Below are 27,301 nucleotides of genomic sequence, written 5' to 3' on the forward strand. Positions count from 1 at the left end.
AGATATTCACAAGAGACGACACGTACTAGATCCATTCTAGATACGTTATAGTTTAGATTTCAACTAAACAATTCAGCGCAATTCGAGCAACCAATGTAACTTTTACGTTAGATAGAGTTAGATATCTATTAGATGTGAATTGGATCTCTAAGCCATATCTTGTGGAAATCATTCAAGAGTATCTCCATAATCGCGCAAATGTCAAATTTGACAGGTTAGATCTTAAACATATCGTTATCGTATCTTGGCGATGTCTAAAAGATATCTAACAGATGTCTATTTCAAAATCCGAATCGGGCCCAGAGTTTCATTAATGACATGGAATTTTGGTATTGCTGCTACAGTGACCAAACCTCTACTCGCATTATCGCTGCCCTGTTGTTTAGTTGGTGAAGTTGTCAACGGTTGCAAGAGTTGTAACAGCAACGGGTAATTAGATTACTATCAGTCTCATCAATCTTTTGGAAAAGTCAAGGTTAAGATGAGATTTGACGGGTAACATGTTATTTTAATATTATTTACCAAGGTTACATTAGTTAGGTTGGTTATTGATAGCCATAAATTACTTAAGTACTCATAGCGAAAATTTAACTAGTTATTTTTTTAGGACAGAGGCCCTCCCTACCGCTATATCGCTCGAATATGCAAAAGTCATAGAGGGGTAGATAACGAAACTTCGATTTTAGTTTCACGCGTTGGTCTCTCAGACCAGACCAGCTATCATGGTCGCATTCTTATCACCTGTCATGCTATGCGTCACTTTCGCTCTTACATATTTGTTAGAACGTGACAGCCATGGTGACAAATGATAAAGAGCCGGCCATTTTAGCCCTACAGGTCTAGACAAAAAGCTTTTCTTATATCTAATATTACAGCCAAAGATAACTTAAAGGCTTTAAATTTAAACTTTGTGGAAATGGTTATAAAAGAGACAATTTAACCTAGTGACTAATGATGTAAATCAGCACCTAGGAACACTAAGATTAAGAAAGCATGTATAATTCTAAATGCCTATAAATCAAAGATAATATATCTATCTAAGGACTTGATCTACTTTGCCCGTTTTGCATAATAGTTTGTAACCGTTTCATAATACATAAATGACAACGCTTCTGTCCCTACAATACTACAAGGGGGCTGTTCATAAATTACGTCATCTATTTTGGACGATTTTTGACCCCGTTTCCTCCTACGTCATGCTACCATCATCCGATGTCCAGACAACGCCAACGCGATGCCCAAATACGAAAAACCTAAAATTTTAAGAGTGACTCAGGAGACCGTAACCATAGCAACGTGTGACAAGAAAAAGTTGATTAACCCAAAATCAATCGTAATGATTAAATTTTTTTTAAAGAAAACTAACTTGCTACATCATAATGACGGTTCTAAATGTTTGACTATAATTATGCTTGTTAGGTTTTATAACTAACTACTCGTACTTATAATATTTATGTACCTAAATATAATAGCGATCGCTCATCTTTTGTGTGATATTTTAACCAGTCGTGTTTGCGTCGACATATATTTGGGCAAGCGCTAAACGCCGATATTTTACAATATTTTTAATAATTAACTGATACCTAATGGGACCCCATGCATAGTTAAATGATTAGATTGATTATGAATCTTTGATATTAGAAATAAATGTTTATTGATTTGAATTTAACTTCATTAATAATGTATTTAACTTAGTGTCATTATAAATCAGGATAAGTACTTACCTATTAACAATGAATGTTGAAGCAGTAAGAATTAATCTAATAAAAAAGTTATTCGGCGGTAAATAATGTGTAGGTATCGTAAATTTTAATTTAATTTCGTTGAAGCATTCGTTCGAATTAGGATCGATGTACGCTATTGCAATATAAATATTAGGTGTACATTCCGATGAAAATCGTTTGTGCTCTAATTAGTTTAGGTAATTTAATTATAGTTGCACATACTTAATGCTTTTTTATATGTTATATATTTTGGATATTAATTAATTTTATTTTATCCCCTATACAAGAAGAAAACTTAAATGGAGCCTACCAGTTGGTGTCAAGTATTACTAATATAATACACTAAGACACTGTCATTAACAAAGAATCTTACAGGATGTAGATTTAATTATCCTGTAACAGAAAATAAATAAAATTTGAATGGCTAAATTATTATTTTAAGTTAAAATTGGCAACAATAACACAACTGCTTACTCTGTAAATATGTAACTAGACCTATAAAGTGTCATCAAAGTGCTAATAACACCTGTATTTGCAAGTATCCATAGGCTACCATAACCGTTAAGTCACAGCGGTACGATAGGTCGGTACCTGTCCAGATCGGTATCTGTCCGTGTCAAACGTGACGGTTTTTGGTTGAAGAAATGTCACATTTGACACCGACAGATCGGAATAGATCAGTCGTATCATTAAAAAAACACAATTCTTTGCAAAAAGTGATTCTAGTAAAGCCTGATTGCAATACTCCAATAACTATCAATTACAACATTGCATATAAACTCAATCATTGGCTACTCGTAGGTATATGAATCACGCATTGCAACGCCTCGTTTTGCAAACTGTGTAACAAGAGTTTGTTAAAACCATTAAAACTGGGGCACCATTGGGCATAGCCCGAAGCATGGAGTAAGTACTTCGTACAAAATTACGTATCAATGAATGCTTTGCTTTGTATGCATTACAATCGTGATAAGTAACTCTAAGAGCAATAATAATATAGCTACAGTTAGCAAAGAGAAGTGTTTAAATAGTTAATTCAACAATTAAACATTTTATCTGCCATGTGACGGATAATTGACCGAGTGAGCGCAAATTTTCAGGGCAAAATCGCTGTAAGTCCAGCTGTTCTCCTCTACAAATCGCATTTCTCAAACAATTTTCGTGGAACTTTGTGTGGTTTTTTTTAAATGACAGGCGTCATGGCGTTCACGCTTTTGACATTATATCTAATCTTACTAAGTAAAAATTTGGTTTGAGAATTTATCCCAAAGAAATATGACATTTTTATGAGGTGCAAGTGAATAACAAGTTAGGTACGCTTCCAATATAACTATATTATCAATCAATCAGCTTGGGTATGGTGACAGATGTCATCTGCATACAATTTATAAAATTCCAATTGATTTCTGATTGTTCTAAATCGACGATGCAATTATTAATACATACTATGAGACATGTATTGAACATGTTTTTAGTGAAACTCCAAAAATAAAACCTTATGAAACCATTTCAAATGAAAACCAATATACATAATCGAATTTAAACTGTCGTGAGACATACTAACATAGAATAATTTTACGGTTTACAACAAGTGAGTCTAAACTGTAAAATTATTCAATACCATTTTACACATTTTTCGTCTACTAATAAAGTGTTTTAATGCATTCAAATATTCACAAATCTGCCTGGGAATACTATCAGGCTATCAAGGGTATGAAAAAACGTAACATGAAAACAACAACAGCATTTCGCAACGACTAACAGCGTCGTTACTTATAAATAGTGTGCGTGCCGGGAGCCGCCGTGTCAGTTCTCCTGTCGGCCGGGCTGAAGAGGACGAAAGTGACCCAGTGGACGTCAGTGCATATACAAACATGCGCGTCTTACAAGTGAGTACGGAAGTGGACGAAAACAATGAGAAAAATTATAAAATATATTATTATTAATTTTTACAAAACTGAAAGCTTACTGAAAAGCCCAAAAAAAGAGTGTATTATTTTCGGAGTTCACGTTTGTATATTATGTAAAATTGATTATTATGTGTCAAATTTTGTGACATATATTCGTCTAAATCTGAAGGGTAATCATTTATGGCGTTATTCATAAACGGCTGCTAACTTAATCATTTGATGATCGTCGTTTGTCCCTATCTGTCGTTATGCCATAGAGAGGGACAAACGCTGATTAACTTAGCAGTCGTTTATGAATAACGCTGTTAATATTTGTCATTTGATGTGCGTGAAATTATTTGTTTCAACCTAATAATGTGGACGTTACGATATATTTTTTATAAAAGTCGATGGTTTATAAACTGAGCGTAACAATGGGAATTATGTGTTCAAAAGACTTTAGGTGAGGGTGGGGAGGGTCGATCCCTAGGGGACACTTGGTAAACTTCATTTTTAATCAAACCAAACGAGATACATTTTTTTGCACTGGTAACACTCATTCATTCGTTCCTAACTTCACGTTCTGTCATGGCACTGTATCGGAAAAGTCAGTTGTTCAAAAATGGCGGACGGTGAAAGATTTTCTGCGTACTATATTCAATTTTCGGTAAGCTTTAACTGAATTTATTTTATAATATGAGATGGAAATGATGTTAGTGAGTGTGCTTATTTTATTTGTTGTTTATTGAAGTGATGATTAACTTGGATTACATTGATATACGCGAACACACGTTTCGAGTACGGCACGTTTTATAATCTTACTATGTATGGGGAGACTTTGTCTTTTTCTTCAGGGGAGATATGATTCCGGGATCATGTCACCCCCAAAGCGATCAAGTATACATTGTAATAAATTTACTTACAAAATGATTCATAGAGCTATCATAAATATTTTCTTTTCTTTAGTAAATCATGCCGCAAAAGTACGACCAGAGAAACACTGATTTAAACTTTCAAGGTTTTTGACTCATTATTGTTTATTAAAACGGGATTTAATGGCGTATAATTCAGTTTTTAATTATACAACCGACTCCGAACTCCGAAAACGGAATTATCCCCGTGGCCTTTGAAAAGACTAACTAAAGTTGACATCAACATTTTACGAACTACCCGCACTTGGTCTTGTTTATCAAGTTAAACGTTTTACACACAGGGGATGTTACTCGGTCGACAAACAACACTTATAACGATATTTGGTTTTCAACCGGCGATATTTGTTTTTATGGATGAAATGCTATTTCAATGGCTTTCCGACCTTATGTACTATAGAACCGACGGTCCACAGAAAGGATTTTAGGATTATGCAGCTCAAACATCGTCCTCGAAACGTGAGCAGTAAATTTTTAAACTTATTTATTATAGTAAACAATAACGACCAGAGATGGGTAAAAAAATTAAAATTGCTGTAGGTATCTGACGCTAAAAATACCTTCATAATTACTTTAAAAAATTTAGCTTGTTACAAGAAATTTTATGTTAATAACTTAGATTTTTGTTTTTTTTTAACTTTTTTTTTGGTTCAAAAATTTATTCCCTATTTTATGTTGTTTTATGGATAATACGATTACATTGTTTTTTAAAAGTATAAGATTATGGATTAATATGTGTTTGATATCTTCATATATTAATTTTCTGTAGATAAAGTGAATAAATTAATGTAGATACTACCCTCGAAATATGACATTGCCGCTTAACATCTTTTTACCAAGTGTCCCCAAATCTGGAAGACTTGATCCCTTCGGCTTAGACATCTGATTACCGGAAATACAACTTCAAAGCATGGAAGATGCAATATATATATGTTTGCTGTGTATTTTACAAATTATAGATGCATTGCTAATAGCGATCCGAGTTATATAATTAATGAGAATCTGGTATGGGGAGACATAGTAAAAATCTGTTTACCATGTGTCCCAAGAACCAGGGTCACTTGATCCCCCTAGGATCAAGGCTCCCGACCAGGGGTAAACAAGTCTCCCTTATATAGGGGACACATGGTAAAAGTCAACAGTGTGGGTTTTCATTAAATAATGGTCTAATTTATTGCACAAATCTGTTCTAATTCAAACTATTAATGAAGAGATAAATTCTGAATCGTATGGTCTATAAAGTTTTTCAATACTACAAATAGTTAAGAAAATGTATGCTAAAAACAAAAGGGGTGATCAACCCTCCCCAGTTTCCCCTATTGAAACTAACACTCTATCCAAAATGAAAAAGAAAAAACTGATACAAAAATTGTGGGCGCATTTTTCACAAAACTACTGCACCATCGTCTCAATCTACTCGTAATACTTGTTATGACTTAAAATGCATATTCAGTACAAAAATGCTCTTGCCGCATAGCACACTGGTGGAATCCCGCCTTTATATTTTCTTATATCATTCTAAAGTCTCTTACCGTTGAACCCGCCATTTTCAAATTATTGTATTCGTAAGTAGTGTATGTTCTGAGGCAAAGGTTCCCAATCTTTTTCAGTCCGCGGCGCACTTGCAAGTTAAAAGTTTAATCTCGGCGCCCTAACCTAGGTAAACTATTTGAAATAGATAGGTAACATGGTGAGGAGGATTGCCTAGAACAATTGCATAAAGGAAGTAAATAAAACATAAAAAATAAAAATGAGTTAAAAGTTTATTTTGAAATTATGTTGAATGCAGAAGAATGATGAAAAAAATTCCAATATGATTGAAATTGATCTAAAGTTATGGTTTTATATAGCACACACTGTACTTGTAAGCTTACATGCCTCATTACATTACCTTGTTACGGTTTATTTCATCTGCAGCCAAGTGTCGCATCGCATAACGTAAACAGCGTAACTAGGAAATGCATCAAAACCACAGAACAAGTAATAAGGTTAGAATGGCGATGCGAGCAGGGTACGTGTTGCCGCGGTTTTGAGCAAACGCTCGCATGCTACTTGCCCGCGCTGACCGAAAAACGAAGTAAACGTGCCTTTTTGCGCCACAATAACGTTCAGATTAAGAAACCAGACATCAAATCTGTCTAAAGGAGGCGTATCCATTCACCACGCACACAAGGCGCTAGCTAGTTAGGGTTCCGTACCCAAAGGGTAAAAACGGGACCCTATTACTAAGACTCCGCTGTCTGTCCGTCCGTCCGTCCGTCCGTCCGTCCGTCTGTTGCTTGTTTTTTTTTTATTGTTTTGCTCTATTTTTTGTTGATGGTGCGGAACCCTCCGTGCGCGAGTCCGACTCGCACTTGGCCACTTGGTTTTTTTTACTACCGTTGCGCGAGTGTTAGTAAATGTGGAGAGGAACGAGCGGCGACACCGGTTCCGATACTAACTGCGCGCGATAGCCATTCTAACCTCTTTAATATGTTCTGTGATCAAACAAAACTAATAAATGAGTACATTTGAACAGGAAATTAATAACGTTTATAACGCTTCCTTCTTTTGTTTCGAGAACTATTGTTCTTTATAACATCGAGAGTATGGGAAAACCATTGTTTTATGGTGAACTAATATTGGCAGATACGATGACCTCTGTTTGCATGGTAATCTGTACCAAGGTTAAGGTGATTTTCATTGATAATGATAACAATGCAAATTTAATTTGATTGTTGTGGTTATTTGCATATGTAACCGACAAATTAGGTCACATGCTGTATATATAGCTGTACTTCATCATCTTCCTCGCGTTGTCCCGGCATTTTGCCACGGGTCATGGGAGCCTGGGGTCCGCTTGGCAACTAATCCCAGTAATTGGCGTGGGCACTAGTTTTTACGAAAGCGACTGCCATCTGACCTTCCAAACCAGAGGGTAAACTAGGCTCGTATTTGGATTAGTCCGGTTTCCTCACGATGTTTTCCTTCACCGAAAAGCGACTGGTAAATAAATATCAAATGTATATTATATAGCTGTACTTATTCGGCTTATTTCTACAAAGTAGGCAGGTACATTGTTAATAAATATTATTATTTTGCTTGTATTTGGAAATAAAAGTGCTATAAGTGGTAATAATCATTATTATTTTGGCTCAAGTTTAGTAGTGCAGTGGTAGGCTCTCGTTTATGTCTTTTATATGGAAGCTCTAATCTGCGCCTTTCAAAATAATAATGAAAATCCATGTTTAAGCAGTTTCTCTCATATTAAAAGTAAATAAATAAAATTAAAATAAAGTCGCTTTGCGAGCTGTAGACCTCGTGATAAGCATTTAAAAATGTAAAAAAAATATTCTCCGTTGTCATTACCACAGCGAACGAACAGTCTTAAGTACCATATACTCTACTGGCGCTTAAGTCCTTTAGACCATTATGAACATTTTCCAGAAACAAAACTACAATAATCGAACGAGCGAGCGAAGCGAAGCGAAGTTCTTACATTCGACTTTGAACACACGGCTGGCTAGGGGCACGTCCCGGCATTTCAATGTTTTTAAGCTGAACTTTCAGAGGATAGTTTGATACTCAATAACTTAAGTAAATTTGTTCTAATTTAAATGAAATTGGGTGAACGTATAGTCGAGGGCATTATATTTTAGTCATTAAATTTTGAGCTGGCTTGAACAAGAGGTTATTGAGCTAGAAGAGCTTAAAATGCTAAAAAGCCATTTGTGAGGGGTCTTGCTATTCTGGTCATTTTAATTGCAAGAAAGTATGGTCGAGTTTGGTATCAAATGAAAGTGCTCGGCTTACACATTTATAATATTGTTTTTTAAAGATTTTTTTGAAAATTATGACAATTTTGGAATCCAAGATGGCAGCCATGCAATGTCATTAAATCGTAATGGATATAATTTTATAGGTTTTAGGGGGCGCAGATTTCGAAAATGATGATCATTTTGGATTCCAAGATGGCGGCCATGCACTCCATGCAGTATGTCATAAAGGTCGTCATGGATATCGTTTTATAGGTTTTAGGAGGCGCAGATTTCGAAAATGATGACCATTTTGGATTCCAAGATGGCGGCCATCCAGTATGTCATAAAAGTCGTTATGGATGTCGTTTTATAGGTATTAGGGGGCGCAGATTCCGAAAATGATGACCATTTTGGATTCCAAAATGGCGGCCATGCAGTATGTCATTAAAGTCGTCATGGATGTCTTTTTATAGGTTTTGGGGGGCGCAGATTTCGAAAATGATGACCATTTTGGATTCCAAAATGGCGGCCATGCACTATGTCATAAAAGTCGTCATGGATGTCGTTTTATATGTTTTACGGGGCACAGATTTCGAAAATGATGACCATTTTAGATTCCAAGATGGCGGCCATGCACTATGTCATAAAAGTCGTCATGGATGTCGTTTTATAGGTTTTAGGGGGCGCAGATTTCGAAAATGATGACCATTTTAGATTCCAAGATGGCGGCCATGCAGTATGTCATAAAAGTCGTCATGGATGTCGTTTTATAGGTATTAGGGGGCGCAGATTCCGAAAATGATGACCATTTTGGATTCCAAAATGGCGGCCATGCAGTATGTCATTAAAGTCGTCATGGATGTCTTTTTATAGGTTTTGGGGGGCGCAGATTTCGAAAATGATGACCATTTTGGATTCCAAAATGGCGGCCATGCACTATGTCATAAAAGTCGTCATGGATGTCGTTTTATATGTTTTACGGGGCACAGATTTCGAAAATGATGACCATTTTAGATTCCAAGATGGCGGCCATGCACTATGTCATAAAAGTCGTCATGGATGTCGTTTTATAGGTTTTAGGGGGCGCAGATTTCGAAAATGATGACCATTTTAGATTCCAAGATGGCGGCCATGCAGTATGTCATAAAAGTCGTCATGGATGTCGTTTTATAGGTTATAGGGGGCTCAGATTTCGAAAATGATGACTATTTTGGAATCCAAGATGGCGGCCATGCAGTAAGTCATAAAAGTCGTCATGGATGTCGTTTTATAGGTTTTAGGGGGCGCAGGTTTCGAAAATGATGACAATTTTGGAATCCAAAATGGCGGCCATGCAGTATGTCATAAAAGTCGTCATGGATGTCGTTTTATAGGTTTTAGGGGCGCAGGTTTCGAAAATGATGACTATTTTGGAATCCAAAATGGCGGCCATGCAATATGTCACAAAAGTCGTCATGGATGTCGTTTTATAGGTTTTAGGGGGCGCAGATTTCGAAAATGATGACCATTTTAGATTCCAAGATGGCGGCCATGCACTATGTCATAAAAGTCGTCATGGATGTCGTTTTATAGGTTTTAGGGGGCGCAGATTTCGAAAATGATGACCATTTTAGATTCCAAGATGGCGGCCATGCAGTATGTCATAAAAGTCGTCATGGATGTCGTTTTATAGGTTATAGGGGGCTCAGATTTCGAAAATGATGACTATTTTGGAATCCAAGATGGCGGCCATGCAGTATGTCATAAAAGTCGTCATGGATGTCGTTTTATAGGTTTTAGGGGGCGCAGGTTTCGAAAATGATGACTATTTTGGAATCCGAAATGGCGGCCATGCAGTATGCATAAAAGTCGTCATGGATGTCGTTTTATAGGTTTTAGGGGGCCCCGATTTCGAAAATGATGACTATTTTGGAATCCAAAATGGTGGCCATGCAATATGTCATAAAAGTCGTCATGGATGTCGTTTTATAGGTTTTAGGGGGCCCCGATTTCGAAAATGATGACCATTTTAGATTCCAAGATGGCGGCCATGCAGTATGTCATAAAAGTCGTCATGGATGTCGTTTTATAGGTTATAGGGGGCTCAGATTTCGAAAATGATGACTATTTTGGAATCCAAGATGGCGGCCATGCACTATGTCATAAAAGTCGTCATGGATGTCGTTTTATAGGTTTTAGGGGGCGCAGATTTCGAAAATGAACACCATTTTGAATTCCAAGATGGCTGCCATGCAGTATGTCATAACAGTCGTCATGGATGTCGTTTTATAGGTTATAGGGGGCTCAGATTTCGAAAATGATGACTATTTTGGAATCCAAAATGGCGGCCATGCAATATGTCATAAAAGTCGTCATGGATGTCGTTTTATAGGTTTTAGGGGGCGCAGATTTCGAAAATGATGACCATTTTAGATTCCAAGATGGCGGCCATGCACTATGTCATAAAAGTCGTCATGGATGTCGTTTTATAGGTTTTAGGGGGCGCAGATTTCGAAAATGATGACCATTTTAGATTCCAAGATGGCGGCCATGCAGTATGTCATAAAAGTCGTCATGGATGTCGTTTTATAGGTTATAGGGGGCTCAGATTTCGAAAATGGTGACTATTTTGGAATCCAAGATGGCGGCCATGCAGTATGTCATAAAAGTCGTCATGGATGTCGTTTTATAGGTTTTAGAGGGCGCAGGTTTCGAAAATGATGACAATTTTGGAATCCAAAATGGCGGCCATGCAGTATGTCATAAAAGTCGTCATGGATGTCGTTTTATAGGTTTTAGGGGGCGCAGGTTTCGAAAATGATGACTATTTTGGAATCCAAAATGGCGGCCATGCAGTATGTCATAAAAGTCGTCATGGATGTCGTTTTATAGGTTTTAGGGGGCCCCGATTTCGAAAATGATGACTATTTTGGAATCCAAAATGGCGGCCATGCAATATGTCATAAAAGTCGTCATGGATGTCGTTTTATAGGTTTTAGGGGGCCCCGATTTCGAAAATGATGACCATTTTAGATTCCAAGATGGCGGCCATGCAGTATGTCATAAAAGTCGTCATGGATGTCGTTTTATAGGTTATAGGGGGCTCAGATTTCGAAAATGATGACTATTTTGGAATCTAAGATGGCGGCCATGCACTATGTCATAAAAGTCGTCATGGATGTCGTTTTATAGGTTTTAGGGGGCGCAGATTTCGAAAATGAACACCATTTTGAATTCCAAGATGGCTGCCATGCAGTATGTCATAACAGTCGTCATGGATGTCGTTTTATAGGTTATAGGGGGCTCAGATTTCGAAAATGATGACTATTTTGGAATCCAAGATGGCGGCCATGCACTATGTCATAAAAGTCGTCATGGATGTCGTTTTATAGGTTTTAGGGGGCGCAGTTTTCGAAAATGATGACTATTTTGGAATCCAAGATGGCGGCCATGCACTATGTCATAAAAGTCGTCATGGATGTCGTTTTATAGGTTTTAGGAGGCGCAGATTTAATGTAATGAGGAATCGACATTGATTCCAATTACTAGTAATTGTAATATTCGAGAAATTGATTCCTGATTCCTCAAATAGAATTGTACTTAGTAATTCGGTATTGTTACATTACAAAGTACCTAATCTGGGAATCGGTAATCAGATTAAAAAGTAATTTCAAGTAATCGTGGAATCAGGATTCAATTACGAAATGCCCATCTCGGACTAAGTAGCACTGCATTCAATTGATCTTTTTGACGAACCGCGAGTTCTCAGTTCGGGGCGAACTACTAGTTTATATTTAACTACCAAACCTGGTCACAAAGTTTCACGAGAATCGGTTAAGAAATGCGACCTACAGAGTAGAACATCAGGGCCCCTATTCGACATGTGCAACTGTCAGATTTCGCGTCATTTGAAATTCAACTGCTGAAGTTCATTTGAAGTTCATCAAGTGCTGAAGTTCATTTGGTACAAACAATAATTTAACAAAAAACAACTTTGTTTTATTATTACTTTAAGGTTTATAATGGTTTGGTTTGGTTGTCACCTAACTGTGGATTGCTAATGTCAAATTTTGACAAGTAATGATTCCAAAGGTAGACTTGGTTCTCTATGACCTTCGGCACCATCTTGGAGTTTTTGACGTGCGAAAGGGTAATTTATAGCAAAGAGTAAAACTTTTTTTTTTCAGTACGTAAGTTTACATGAATTAATGACATCTTGTGAGCGATAGACCAACGAATGCGCTGTAGGCGATGCGGCGGCGAGTAGTGGAACTTACGTGACAATTTCCATCAATCAAAAAGGGACTACATTGCTGATGGTCGATAAAGGCTATTAATAATTGAATTTTAACAGCAAGAATGCCTTATTGACAAGCGATCTTTTTGTTGAACCCACACCTACACGTCAAATAATGCTTGCTCCACACATTCTCCTATAAACGCTCAAAATTGTAAAAAAATTAAACAATTTACTCATCACCTCTCTCAACTCAAGCTGCCTATTTCTAAACCACGTTAATAAACCACAAGTTGTACCTTAAGAGCCTCCTGTTGGAGCTGAGATTTAAATATTTTAGGTAAATATACCCGTCTCGCTAACGGAAGCGGCACCTAAAACTAATGCGATAAGGACAAGGTGAAAAATCCTGCGTAAAAATCTCAAATATCGAGGTCGAGTACGAAACCTCCTGTTTCCTGTTTACTTTTAACTGTTTCCTCCTCCAAAACTTAACCAATCGTAACCAAATTTGGAAATCTAAATGATTATGAAATTATCTGTGTCGGACCGTTTTGCTTTTTTGGCTAATTGATATCAGTTTTGAATACCACGCCTCTCATTGCGGCATAGTCAATTAGGCCATTTTGGCCATTTTTGAAGGGCTCTAGCGCCTTAAAAAACAAAAATATCAAAAAAAGCAAAACGGTCCGACACCGTTATTGACAATATTAATCTGTGTTAAAAAAATCATTGCTCTAGCTTCAAAACCCACGGAGGAAACAGTCGAGTACGTTTGTATGGAGAAATGACCACTCCTGTTGGCTCTTAACACATTTCGTAAACCACATATTCAGAAAAGTCCGTATTTTATTACTAAGTGGAACATGAATAGCTTGTATTACTTTTTTGGCATAAAAGTAATCTAAATTAGTCAAAATATTTTGACTAAATATTGCGCTACTGCTACCTACTATATAGGTACCTACTACCTTAGTAACTTGGTAACTTTGTCAGTCACCAACTATTTTGATGCTACCTACAAAGAGCATCAAAATAGTTGGTGACTGACAGGTCAGGCTTCGGTCTTGGTAATAGTCAAATACAGTAGGTCATAAGACCTAACATTACTACCAAGACCTAAAAGTACCTATTGTTTAATATGTATCTACTCAGAGATGATTTTTAATTAAAGGAGATTAAATACATATATGTTATTCAACTACAAATAAAAAAATTAGATCTATTTCAGTTTACACATTTTTTTTCGTTTAATTTTAATAAAACATTAAAGTTTTTAAGCATTCAACTTTATTTAATTTTCTTCACTTTATTATTTTCTGATATTTAAGTAGGTATGGTGTTTCAGGTTGGTAACAGGAAATAAGAAAACCACACCTCTCCAAAAACTCTGCTGGTGATTCACATCTGTAAGTTTAAATATGAAACATGGTAAAAACACTTAAATTAAAAACTTAATGTCTGGGAGACCGAGTTTTGCTCGGGAAACATATAATAACCCAAAAATGCGTTTTCCCAGAGATAAAACCTAGCTAGATCGATTTTGCGCCCCCGTAAACCTCCATATAGCAAATTTCATCTAAATCCGTTTAGAGCCGTTCCCGAGATCCCCGAAATATATATACATATAAATAAATAAATAAATTTACAAGAATTGCTCGTTTAAAGGTATTAAAAACTTATAAATAAATTATTAGCCCTAAATCCTGGTAGTGAGTGTAGTGACCTACCAAGTGCGGTAGGGTGCCCTTCTCCAGGCTGCCCGCTTGCCCCGCTGGATAAGAATGCTGATCCGCATCATCAAAAGCATACAGATATAAAGCGCTTTGACAGCTCCTCATAGAGGCAACGCGCGCTAGGCCGCACGCCATAAATCTAAGCTAAAGTCTTAAATTCGAGATCATGAACATGAAATATTGTTCGCTATAATATTAAAATCATAGGTATTAGACCTATGATTTTACTATTATAGCGAAAAGTTAGCAGGAGACGGCCGTGCCGTGGTCGTGATAGGTACAGCATGCGTGGACCAGACAAGCAAACCCTGAATTATGTCCCTACCTATTTGACTATACCTTTGTTCACCATTATGTTCACCTATGTATATTTACTCTTCTTTCCAAGATAATCATCTTTTTCAAGATGTAACCCGTATAATCGGGCTGTATAATTGCCTCAATTTTTTTTACACAAAGTTGTATGTAATCTTAATTCGATAATTAATGATGTTTTACATATTTATCATATACTATTTTGCAAATTTTTCTTGGATATTTGTACGTTGTTTATTTCGATTGACGATTACTATGACAGCGTTTTTTTTTTCTTTTTTGGCATTTACTACAGTAGCCAGTGTCATGTCGATATAAAAACACTTTAAAAATGGAAAGGTTGAGTCCTCAATACAGTGACATTATAACTCAAACAAGAACCATCCAAAGGGGGGTGGGGGGAAATTTCGTTATCTGCCTCTCTATCACTCTTGCATATACGAGCGAAATTTAATGGTGGCAGATAACGAAATTGGTATCGCGGCAGGCCCTCTTTAAACAAACCGCCTTGATTCATCAATGTTATATTTATTAGGAACAAACGTTGACTGCCGACTGTTCTATATATTATACTACTCTTTGCTGCCCACTTCTAGCGCTGGCGGTACACCGCGAAAATCAGTAAAATGCTGCAAATGGTGTTAAAGGTCTGAAAATCGGTACGATTGATCTTTAGGACATTTGAAACAATTTGACCCGAAGCGCCAACAAATAAAAAAAACGAGAGGAGTTATGACGTCATGTTTTTTTGTATGAAATAAAAAAAAATGTTTAGAAACCTATCGTGTATGGTATTAAACGAAAGGGCTTTCTGAGCCAATGCTAAAAATATATCACATAGTTACATCTCAGTCATTTTGTTTAAATTATAATAAAAATAGTTTTCAAAACATACCAAGTTTGGGCTTCTCCAGATACAATACCATAATTTTTTTTTTGTAAAATATACCTCAAATTATCCCTAATATCCTCATATCTAACCCTAATAAAGCAATTTTGAAATTATTTACATTTAGGTTTTTTTTTTAATTTTTCAATTTTACAAAGTGTAATAATAGCCCTGCCGAATTACTCAATACGAGTAATAATGTCATTCGGGTAAAATAAGAGTATTGAAACTTGCTTTTTCTACTCCCGTACTTTTATTTGTCATTTAAAGGGTCGTGCACACACCTTTAAACCCCTAACTTATAGTTATCAACACAAGTCTTTAGTCTATTCCCCAAAAAAAATATTTGTGCATACACGCAGTATCTTTTTGGCACTTTTACGATACTTCGTGTAATCACCACTTAAAAAATATTGTATGGAATACATTGTTTCCAATCTAATTTTAATTGTCATTTCTGACAGATGAGTAAACCATATACATGTTTTGGTTAATGGTACGATTATTTTCATCTTTATAGGGCTGTATCTCCTAAACCGTGCGTCGTAGCACAAAAATAATCAAATTTTCGTTCCCCTTTGAAACTCCTAAGTAATATTTAGAAAACACAAAAAACAAAAAAATAAAGACTTTTTTTTATAGGGTTGTATCTTCTAAACCGTGCGTCGTAGCGCAAAAATATTAAAATGTTCATTCCTCTGTAAGAAACCCTAATTAATATTAAAAAAAAACACAAAAAAGAGATTAAAAAACACAAAAAAAAAATTTATAATGCTGTATCTCCTAAACCGTGCGTCGTAGCGCAAAAATAATCAAATTTTCGTTCCCCTTTAAGGAACCCCTAAGTAAGATTTAAAAAACACAAAAAAAGAAAAAAAAAAGAAAAAAAAAGAAAAAGAGGAAGAAAAATATTTATAGGGCTGTATCTCCTAAACCGTGCGTCGTAGCGCAAAAATAATAAAATTTTCGTTCCCCTTAAGAATCCCACGCACTGAACAACCTATCACATTAGGACATGAAACAATCATCATCATCCATTTTTATTATTATTTCATTGCATTTCAAAGTAAGTGCTTGGTCGTAGAAAAAGTATTGTATGCAACGTTGTTTAACTGAGTCAAAAAATACTAGTGGCGTCTTTATTAACAATTTTCGGTTGTTGTTTGTTGTTATTGTTACTCACGCCACTCGCCTTTTTTGACCTCTCTTAAACAACAGTTGCATAAAATACTATTACATGTTCCTTTGGTAATATCTAAGCTTTAAGTAAGAAAAAGTTATGATGAGTGGGGGGCGGAGAACTCGGGAAAGGGGGGACGTTAAAGGTGAGTTTTTTCGGTTAATTCTTTCTTAATTATTACATAGACAATTTTTACTACGACTTATAGATTCCGAGATATAAGCGACTTTCTGAAAAAAACCGTTATATATTAATTTTATGCTTTCTTTTTAAATATTTAATTGAGAGATTCATAGATCACACTATGTAAAATTGAAAAATAAAAAAAAAACCTAAATGTATATAATTTCAAAATTGCTTTATTAGGGTTAGATATGAGGATATTAGGTATAAGATTAGAGGTATATTTTACAAAAAAAAATTTGCCGTATTGTATCTGGAGAAACCCAAACTTAATTGGTATGTTTTGAAAATTATTTATATTATAATAAAAAAAAATACTGAAATGTAATGATGTGATATATGTTTGGAATCGGCTCCTAAAGCCCTTTCGTTTAATACCAAACACGATAGGTTTTTAAACAATATTTTTTTATTCCTTACAAAAAAAGATGACGTCATAACTCCTCTCGTTTTCTTTTTATTTGTTGGTGCTTCGGGTCAAATTGTTTCAAATGTTCTACAGATCAATCGTACCGATTTTCATACCTTTAACATCATTTGCAGCATTTTACTGAATTTCTCGGTGTACCGCCAGCGCTATATAGGTATACTTGGTCAACCAGATCTTGACAGTAGACAAAGGCGGCAATTTTGAAAAATGTAGGCGCGAAGGGATATCGTCCCATGGAAGATTTGAATTTCGTGCCTTTTTTTACTGACAAGATTTGGTTGACCAGCTATATACATATTATACTACTCTTTGCCTACGCCTTTGTTTTAAACTTTTTTTTAACAAGTTTTCACAGACAATTAAAAATTTGACATAGACACATCAAGGCGGTTTGTTTACAAAGGGGCCTATCGGGAAGTGCGAAAATCGAAACTCAGCTATTTGCCTCTTTATCGCTCGAATATGCAAGAGTGATAGAGAGGTTAGATAACAAAATTTCTAATTTCTGACTGTATTTTTCTTTAAATATTTTCAAATATAATTAAGTTGCGTTGTTTTATCACAAAGTTAAAAAGACTTAAAAGACCACTGTTTGTATCATCACCATCAGATCAGCTCGATGGTAACCATAAAAATATTGTATTGTCACCCATATTACATATTATGTACTTATGTAAATTTTCAGCTTCATTGAACACCCGAGAAGTGGGTCAAATCTAGACACGCGGTAGCGTGTCCAGCCAAGTTCAAAGAAAAAGGAACTGGCGACGCAGCAACCGTGTGTAATATTACACGAACCATTTCGAGCTACTTTTGACCCCTTCACAACTTGAAACCTACTTAACCTACACACATGAAATTTGGCACATGTATTCAAGTCCCTTAGCTTGTTCAAAATACACTATTTCATAAACATAGCTCAAACAGTTATTGATAAATTAACCTTTAAAAACCGGCATTTTTGTGACTGACTGACATATAGATCAAAAACCTAACCCACTTCCAGGTGACCTAGAAACTTGAAATTTGGCATCAAGGTAGACTATTAGGTGTATATAGAAGGAAAAATGTGAAAATTGGAAATGATTGATATTTTGATGGAAAAAATAATAATTAATACTTATAGACCAAAAACCTAACCCACTTCTAGATCACTTAGAAACTTGATATTTGGCATCAAAGTCGACTATTAGGTGCATATAGAAGGAAAAATGTGAAAACTGGAAATTATTGATATTTCGATGGAAAAAAAATAATTAATACTTATAGACCAAAAACCTAACCCACTTCTAGATGACTTAGAAACTTGATATTTGGCATCAAGGTAGACTATTAGGTGCATATAGAGGGAAAAATCTGAAAACTGGAAATTATTGATATATCGATGGAAAAAAAAAATACTTATAGACCAAAAACCTAACCCACTTCTAGATTACTTAGAAACTTGATATTTGGAATGAAAGTAGACTATAAGGCGTATACAAAAGAAAAAATGTGAAACTGAAACTTTTTGACAATTAACCGCGCGTTAGCGAGGGTCTCCTTTTCAGCTTAGGCAAACTGCTTTCATGATGAATACTATAGTAATTTCTGTACAAAAAGTAATGATATCCCAACAAAAACATAAATGTGAAATGAGAGCCAAGTTCAATATTGAGAATATGTGTCGTTGTTAAATCGCCGACAAAAGAATTGAGATCTATATGGGTGCCAAGTTCTGTGCTGTGTAGAAAATCCTGAAATTATAAAGGATTTGTCTTGGCTAGTTTTTAACAACAAACCAAGTTTTTGAAAAACTAACAGAAAAATATATATTACCTATATGCCTATACGTAAAAACTAGCCAAGACAAATCCTTTATAATTTCAGGATTTTCTACACAGCACAGAACTTGGCACCCATATAGATCTCAATTCTTTTGTCGGCGAGTCAACAACGACACGTATTCTCAATATTGAACTTGGCTCTCATTTCACATTTATGTTTTTGTTGGGATTTAATTTGCATGATTTGATTGGAACCACATTGGAACAGACAGACAACCAACGGGACAGATGAAACTAAGTAAAAGCTTGAAAAAATGTGGCTTTTTCAATTTCTATTGCAACTTCAGATGAAAACGGGGTTTCTATTGTTTCCCAGATAGTTTTAAGCCATAATGTATTGTTTGCTCGAATTTTCGTTAGTCATAATTCATTTGGTTCAGAAACGCGTCACTTTTCAGGATTGCCATAAAACAAATCTAACCTAACCTAACCTATCTAAAGGATAACCTAACTAAAATCTTGAAATGTTAACGGTTTCAGTTTTATGAGTAATGATAATATGACAAACAATACATTATGACTTAAAACTTTATGGGAAACAACGGGACCCCATGAAAACGTCCTTATTGAAGCATAAGGACCCTTAGTTTATGGAAAGCCACATATAACAACCAATTCGAGGCTACTAGGTGGCAAAATACGACTCAATACGAGTAGGTAGGTCAAATACACGAGAGTAAGGATTTATATTTGGCCAAATATTCTTGTGACAAAGTTATTCTTCCTCGCGTTATCTCGATTTTGCCACGGATCATGAGAACCTATTGTTCGCTTGACAATTAATCTCAAGGATTGGCGTAGGCACTAGTTTTTCCGAAAGCAACTGCCATCTGACCTTCCAACCCAGAGGGTAAACTAGGCCTTATTGGGATCTGTTAGGCTGTTAAAGTTTAAAGTTACCTACTCGTAAGTCTCGTAACACAACATATAAGTTTCACATAACAAAATTACTTACATATATATATATATATTATGTACCTAAACATATTACTTTTCTAAAAAAAGGACTGAAATCTAGTGCTGCGAAGAAACGGTATTTTTGTTCGGCTTTTTTGTTGCTATTTTGGCATATGGATACATGGTAGAAGAAGTAAGTATGGAATCCTCCTCCGTTTTGCGTGGTCCGACGCACCTGGCCGGGTTTTCGCGATTTTCCGTCAATGTCTGTCAATACCTTATTTCTTACGAACACCTAAAATAATAAGTTTAAAATTAATCTCAATGTCTCCAGTTTGCTGTTCATTCAAACTGACAAAATCCAAATTTCTGAGGCAATATACGACCGCTGTCTTATATAAGCCATTAAAATTCATCATGAATAACCCCACGTTGCGTTGTTATAAATTTAATTAAATAAATAATTATTGTATTTAATTTATAACAACTAATTAGGCATAGCGTCCAATTTAGAATATGACACAGGCACTAGTTCTTACGAATTTTACTTTAATTTATTAATCAAAGGACCTGAGGTAAAAGTGAGAAGAGGTTAATAAGCAGATGCACCAGCTAGTCGCCGACGCTCCGCTTCCCCCGGGATTAGCCCTTAAGCCTGCACCTAACAGACTGGCTCATAGGGGGCTATGAGCTTGCTGTTGCGTCAATTTTCATTTTTAGAAAAAAAAACTAGTCTACTAACTACTAACAACACAATAAATGCTTATTTTGCCGCATTCTTCACTATCTCTCCCTATTTCACTGCCATCTAACCCAGAGGACAAAAATATAGCTTATTGTGGCTACTGGCTACTCCGTCTTCCTCATGACTCATGATATTTTACTTCACCATAAAGTAATTGGTGTAATATTAAATGATATTTTTCACACAAGTTACAAGAAGTTCATTGCTAAGAGCCGGGGTTAGGACCCACGACGATTGGTTTAAAATTTAAACTTTATATATAATTTGTTACCTAGTAATTATACTAAATCTGTTTTCTTTTTGACATTTAGTGGTATATGTATTGCTGTATGTTTATTGTCAAGTTTTTTTTAATTCTGGACAATTGTCATATATTCGTTTTCATGATAGATCTACACCAACGCAACTGCATGTCATGTTCTTGCGGTTTATTTTTATAACGCCAAGATCGAAATTTGACTGTTAACTCCATCTTGCGTCGAGTAGGGGAATCAAAAAACTATAGAAAATAGAAATGCAGTTTACTCTATGCCATAGAATCCCCTTTTAAATGTCATAAATCCAAACATGGCGGCCATACCAATAGACAACCAAGTCTAGCGATGAAATGATTTGTTTACATGAGATTCACTGACAGGTGACACACTTTACCTATTCGACAACCCATGATTGTTCAGATTCAAATGAACTTCAACATGCGACGTCAAAAGTGGCATGTCGAATAAGGCCCCAGGACATACGAAAGCTCAAGCTCAGAAAGAGACCTTCACTAACTCTCGGTCAATAAACCATTCAAAGATAAAATTATTAAGATTAAAATTTACACTTTAAATGAATAACGTTTGTTTATAATTTTATCAACAAATCTTCAGGTATTCGCATTCGTCGCAGCCTGCGCCGCTGCTAGCGCCGGTTACATAGGCCACTCTGGCTACAGTGGCCACTCTGGCTACGGTGGCCACTCTGGCTACGGCGGCCACGGTGGCTATGCTGGCTACGGCGGTCATGGTGGCTACGACAGCTACAGTGGGCTAGGCGGCTACGGAGGCTATAGTGGCCACGGAGGTTATGAAGGCCACGGGGGCCATGGCGGCTACGCTGTGGCGCACGATGATGGCCAGCACGGAGACTATCATGTAAGTAAATTTATTTATTAAAGCCAGTGATTACAAAAGTTTTTTAGTGGTAGAGATCGAGAAAAGCATTATTTTGAACTTGTTTATTTTTATAATCAAATGGCGCTGTATGGGTTTTCCCTGACAATATTATCAAAAGTGTCAAATTAACCTTTCGTACGTTCTGGTCAAAATATTGTTATTTATAAAGCAATCATAATAAACACATCTTTAAGTGATCATTATATGAAGCAGATCTGCTCCTAAGCATACCAAAGTTTAATGTTTTTATTTCGAAATTTACGATCCTATAGAACAAAACTATTAACAGGGGAAAAACCTATGCCGGCATCATTTATAAAAACCTTTGAAAGCAGCCATTCCCATTGCCGTATCTTACGTAAGGTTAGACTACTTTAAAATCAATCAGAAAACATATTTGCTAACAAACAAACTCATTTAAATACCTTATCATATAGAATGTAATATTCATAAATTTCATAATGAAGACATTTTTAATACGACACCGATATAAAGTGTTTTGTTAAGCAAACTCATTTAAAAAGACTCACAGCCATATTCGAACTTTAAGATACGTCAAATATTAGATATCTATTAGTGTAAGGCCTGAGTGGACGCTCGAAGCGGAGCGTTCGGCGGGGCGTGCAGCGTGGCGTCGGGCGCACAAGTAATTTGAGCAGCGTACAGTAGGCCGCTACTATACGTTGGCATTTGTTTAACTTGCACGCCACACGCCCCGCCCCGCTGCACGCCCAACTCGAGCGTCCACTCAGGCCTTACACTTAGACATCACCAAGATATGTCAGTATATCTTGGTGATGTCTAATATATCTATTAAATCCGAATCGGGCCCTCATTTGAACAAACTAGATTTTTTCCGTTTCGCATCATTGGAGCATGACAACGATCTTTTGTGTCTCATTCATGGACTAACAAAATATTTTGTGACGATGTGAATGAAAACTACTTATTACATAAGTATAAGATACTGCAATAGTGACGTTAGTTTTTATCAAGCTTTTATTAGGTCGACCTGTATGTAACTATGTAATGGAATCTAAGGTAACTAATTTAACAATCTTCCGAGGATCGTAGCGTCATGAAAATTGGCAGCTGTATGTAGTTCTAGTCACAATACAATAATATGGTACTGTCGAACTGATCTGATGATGGAGACAGGAGGTGGCCATAGGAACTCTGTGATGAAACAACGCAACCTAATTGTGTTAGGGGTTTTTAGAATTGTCTCGATGAGTATTAGTTGTCTGTTGTAAGAAAAATACAGTCAGCGATAAAAGCTTGTACCAAAAATGAAATTTTTGCCAAAAACTTATTCTAAACGAAGTCAATTTCCATTGTGTATCTACATAATTCGACTATAGCTTTTTTATATCACTGAATAATAAACTTATATTTGCAAGTAAGTTATCTATACGTTTTAGAACAAAGTACGTCATTATATTTTTGTATGTTAATACATACCTATTTGGTTACAATTTATTTTAAACTATATTTTTAGTTACACATGTAATAAATAAAATATATTGTCAACGTTGGGTAAATGACATGAATATCTACGAGTATTACTATTATTGCATGGTTTGACATTATTATGTATATAATTAATTATTACCCATCCAAGTCAAGTATAAGGTTTGAACGTAGCGTTGTTGCTAAAGTAAGAAGTGGTATGAAGTACTTCTGGTTTTATAGATAGGTATGTATTTGCCAGTTTCAAAATTACTCCGCTTTCGAAGCTACCCCAATGCACCCTTATCATAATAACTATATATGTATTAACTATATATTATAGTAGTACCATATTAAATCAGTAATGTAAACAGACTTTAGTAACAACATATCCATCGTTTGCATTGTTCCTCAAAATTATAGTGTCGGTCAAAATATACGTCAAGCTGACAGTAATGACCATTAGCGCGCTTGACGCGAATTACGTTCCGGATACGTCGCAGGAAGCTGGCAGGTGATTGTATGTTTGGCAATGTGGTTATGTTCTATGTCTTTGTTTCTGGTCCTATACAGCTTATTTGCGAAAATATGCTGGTCAGTAGGTTTACCCTCGGAAGGGTTTCTTGGTATTCAAAATTGGTTCTCTATTGTTTCCCAAAAAGTTTTAAGTCATGATGTATTGTTTGCTCGAATAGTCATAATTAATTTGCCTCAGAAATGCGTCACTTTACAGGATTGCCATAAAACAAACCTAACCTAACTTTATCAATAGGATAACCTTACGAAAATCCTGAAAAGTTAACGGTTTCAGTATGACTAATGATAATATGACAAACAATACATTATGACTTAAAACTGTATAGGAAACAAAGGGACCCCAAAAGTACATTCCTTGCCACTAGCTGAGCGGAAGCTTTTTAAGTGACGTTGTAAAGTGTTGTATGGTAATACATATATGTAATGATAATGATTTAGAGTTAGACGACGATAAGTCTGCAAAGCATAATTTTATGGAAGATTGACGTTTAAAATACAAATGTGCTATTGAAAACTTTGCAAACTAATAAATAAGTTACCCAATAGTTAGACTAAGATAATAATCTTAGTCTAACTATTGGGTAAGAAATTATTTTTTGTTTAAGCGTCTAGAAATACATTTCAAGAATTTTTTAATTATTCCGATACCTATCAGTCCTTTTGACGAGTTTCTAAACATTTGCCTAGTGCAAATGGTACAATGCTTATTCTCAACCAGGCCGTTGTTTGATATTAAGAAAGCACAGGCACTTAGAAACTGGATATAAAATATTATTTAAAGATATTTGTCAAATCACAAGTGATATATTACAAAAAGAAGACACAAAATTTACACATAAAATCGCAAAGTTAAAAAAATCCTTATATTTAAAGATATTAAAATTAAAGTTATTATTAATTATTAATATTTTGAGCTCTAAGCATGTCATTTTGATGAAAGAAGTACCTATTCAATAAGTCAAATACTTAGGTACTTGAAAGATTAAATTTCAAATGCTTCCAGTAAATGATATTGTTTCATCCAAGCTATACATATCTTATCCTGCAAATTGTATATACTTTCATGCTTCTTTTCAGTCTCATCCAAAATACGCGTTCGACTACTCCGTGAAGGACCCTCACACCGGCGACCACAAAACCCAGTGGGAAACGCGCGACGGTGATGTTGTTAAAGGTAATTTATTGCATGTGACATTTCCATAATTGAGAAACTTAAATTAAAAGGTATGATAGAACTTTGATTACTCCGCTATAGTAGGTATTAATACCGAATTTTGGTGTTAGTTGTAGAATTGTATGCAGTGTAAGCAATTAAAACGTTCAATGACATTAGGTGCTTAATATTAACCGTTTAAGTATGTTTGATTTATATAGATAATTCATAATTCTTATGTATTTTCATATTTTAATGTTCAGGTTTATATAATCCAATTAAGGAGACTGTAAGTCTACTACATTACTAAATGCTATTGTATCCAATGTAGCAATACGAGACTGTTTGTTTCTAAATAAATAAATAAATAAATATTTTGATGTCCACAATAAAATTTAAAAAACGTAAATTTCTGATGGAAGTGAAATATTTGAGGAGCCGCACTTTTTATCATAATATTCATGATCTTTACAATACACATAATCAATCCGTGCCCATCGTAAATGTATGACAAATAATTGTTTTATTGACGAATACGAATGCGAAGGTACATATAGGTTCTGGTAATAATTTATGAAATCTGATTTGTTTTTATTTTATTTAAGTTGATTTGCCTTATTAAAATGAATACTTTGCGTATCCATTTAAAATAATAGATTGCTAAAAATTATGAAAAAATCTCCGATTCCTAGTCTTATTAGATAAAAATGGTGAGCCTGGTTTGTTTTTAAATATTACATAAAAACCTTTCAGGCGCATACTCCCTCGCTGAACCTGATGGCACTACCCGCATCGTAGAATACACCGCTGACAAGCATAATGGCTTCAACGCAGTGGTCAAGCGCATCGGCCACGCTCACCACCCGCAGGTGTACGGCCACGACACTCATGACGCACACGGTTACTACGGATACCACTAGGTGGCGCTGAAATCAATCAACCGCTTGCGCTTTACCAAATAGTAACGATGGAGTGATAGATGGCGTTAAGAGTATTTAAATAAGCGCTCGAGTTACCTTTTGAGAATTGACGTTCTGTGATATAAAGTGGATTTTCTATGATTTTACCAGTAAATATAGGTGTCAGAAATATAGAATCGTATAAGACTAAAAAAATGAAAATCTTTTGTAAATGCGTTGCAAAGACACCTGATTGCAATAAGGCAATTGTTGTATAGTTTCATTTATTTTATTTTATTTAGAGAACGATTCGAATGTCCTCATATACCTATGCCTATATAATAATTATTGTGTTAATTTTATCAAATGGACTCAATATTATAATATAATATACCATTTATTTTGTTTTGTACTGAAATCGAAAAGAATTTCATACACAGAATAAGAACAAATATATAATTATTTATGTTTGCCTGATGTATGAGTGGTATGAGAGAAACGTTGTTTTATACCTCTTGATTGTAAAAAAAAGTAATAAATCGTTTAAACGATAATATAGTTTTTATTTACTTCCGATGTCACAATCAAGATTAAAATTAAATAAATCGATACTACCAGACACTTCCTAATAGAATAAGCAATACATCATAGTTACAAAAAACGAGCCATGCATGAAACATAACTAAGTGGTCATTAATAAGTGTTGGAATATGAATAGAAATTATGTCTAGTGTCTAAAATATTACTTAGCCTTAACGCTCGAATGAGTTTAAGACAGCAAATCAGCAAAGAGTGCATGTTAATGTAATTTTCACCGACTTATCTGGGTAATAACTTATAAGTGGAAGAAAGTCTGCCATTGTTTTTAAGGCTTGGCGTAGATATGGACATATATGTTCAGTTGGCATATTTCATTGTTCCTTTACAATGTTATTACATGTAACTACACGCTTGTTGCTTTATCTTTATGCATTTATTGGTGTTTATCGCTCGTCAATCGTAAAAGAGTTTCCGCCATTCCCAACATAAAGCCAATTTCTATCCTAGGTTCACTTAAACTAATTATTTCATTTAGGTAAGAGCCTAAATAGAGAGCCGGCGCTAGCTGACGTTAAGTATTTTATTTATATATTTCTAGTTGATATAATTATGGTACTTATAATAACAAATTAATTATAAGATGAAAACCGATTTAATGCGTTTTGCAACACTAATCATGTAGGGTTATGTCAACTTATGTCCCTTTCTACGTTACATAAAAAGCTATAAATAAACACTGTACAAACAACACAATTAGCTTGCTGACACTTTAGTTCATAAATGATTGTTTTGCCAAAATTCAAAAATCTTTTGGTATTTAATTGCTCTTACAATACTTACTTACATCTTTTCTTCGATATAGCCAATATT

The 27,301-nt window shown here is 35.2% G+C and overlaps 1 protein-coding gene across 1 annotated transcript; it reads left to right on the forward strand.

The window, feature by feature from the left end:
* Window positions 1–3,501: 3,501 nt before the first annotated feature.
* Window positions 3,502–26,101, forward strand: LOC134650561 (adult-specific cuticular protein ACP-20-like). Its single transcript, XM_063505515.1, has 4 exons — window positions 3,502–3,613; window positions 21,569–21,832; window positions 24,917–25,013; window positions 25,746–26,101. The coding sequence occupies exons 1-4, from the start codon at window positions 3,599–3,601 to the stop codon at window positions 25,910–25,912; spliced, it is 543 nt and encodes a 180-aa protein (XP_063361585.1). The 5' UTR covers window positions 3,502–3,598; the 3' UTR covers window positions 25,913–26,101.
* The last annotated feature ends 1,200 nt before the right edge of the window (window positions 26,102–27,301 follow it).

The sequence above is a fragment of the Cydia amplana genome, chromosome 8 (genome assembly GCF_948474715.1).
Source record: "Cydia amplana chromosome 8, ilCydAmpl1.1, whole genome shotgun sequence".
Lineage (NCBI taxonomy): Eukaryota > Metazoa > Arthropoda > Insecta > Lepidoptera > Tortricidae > Cydia > Cydia amplana.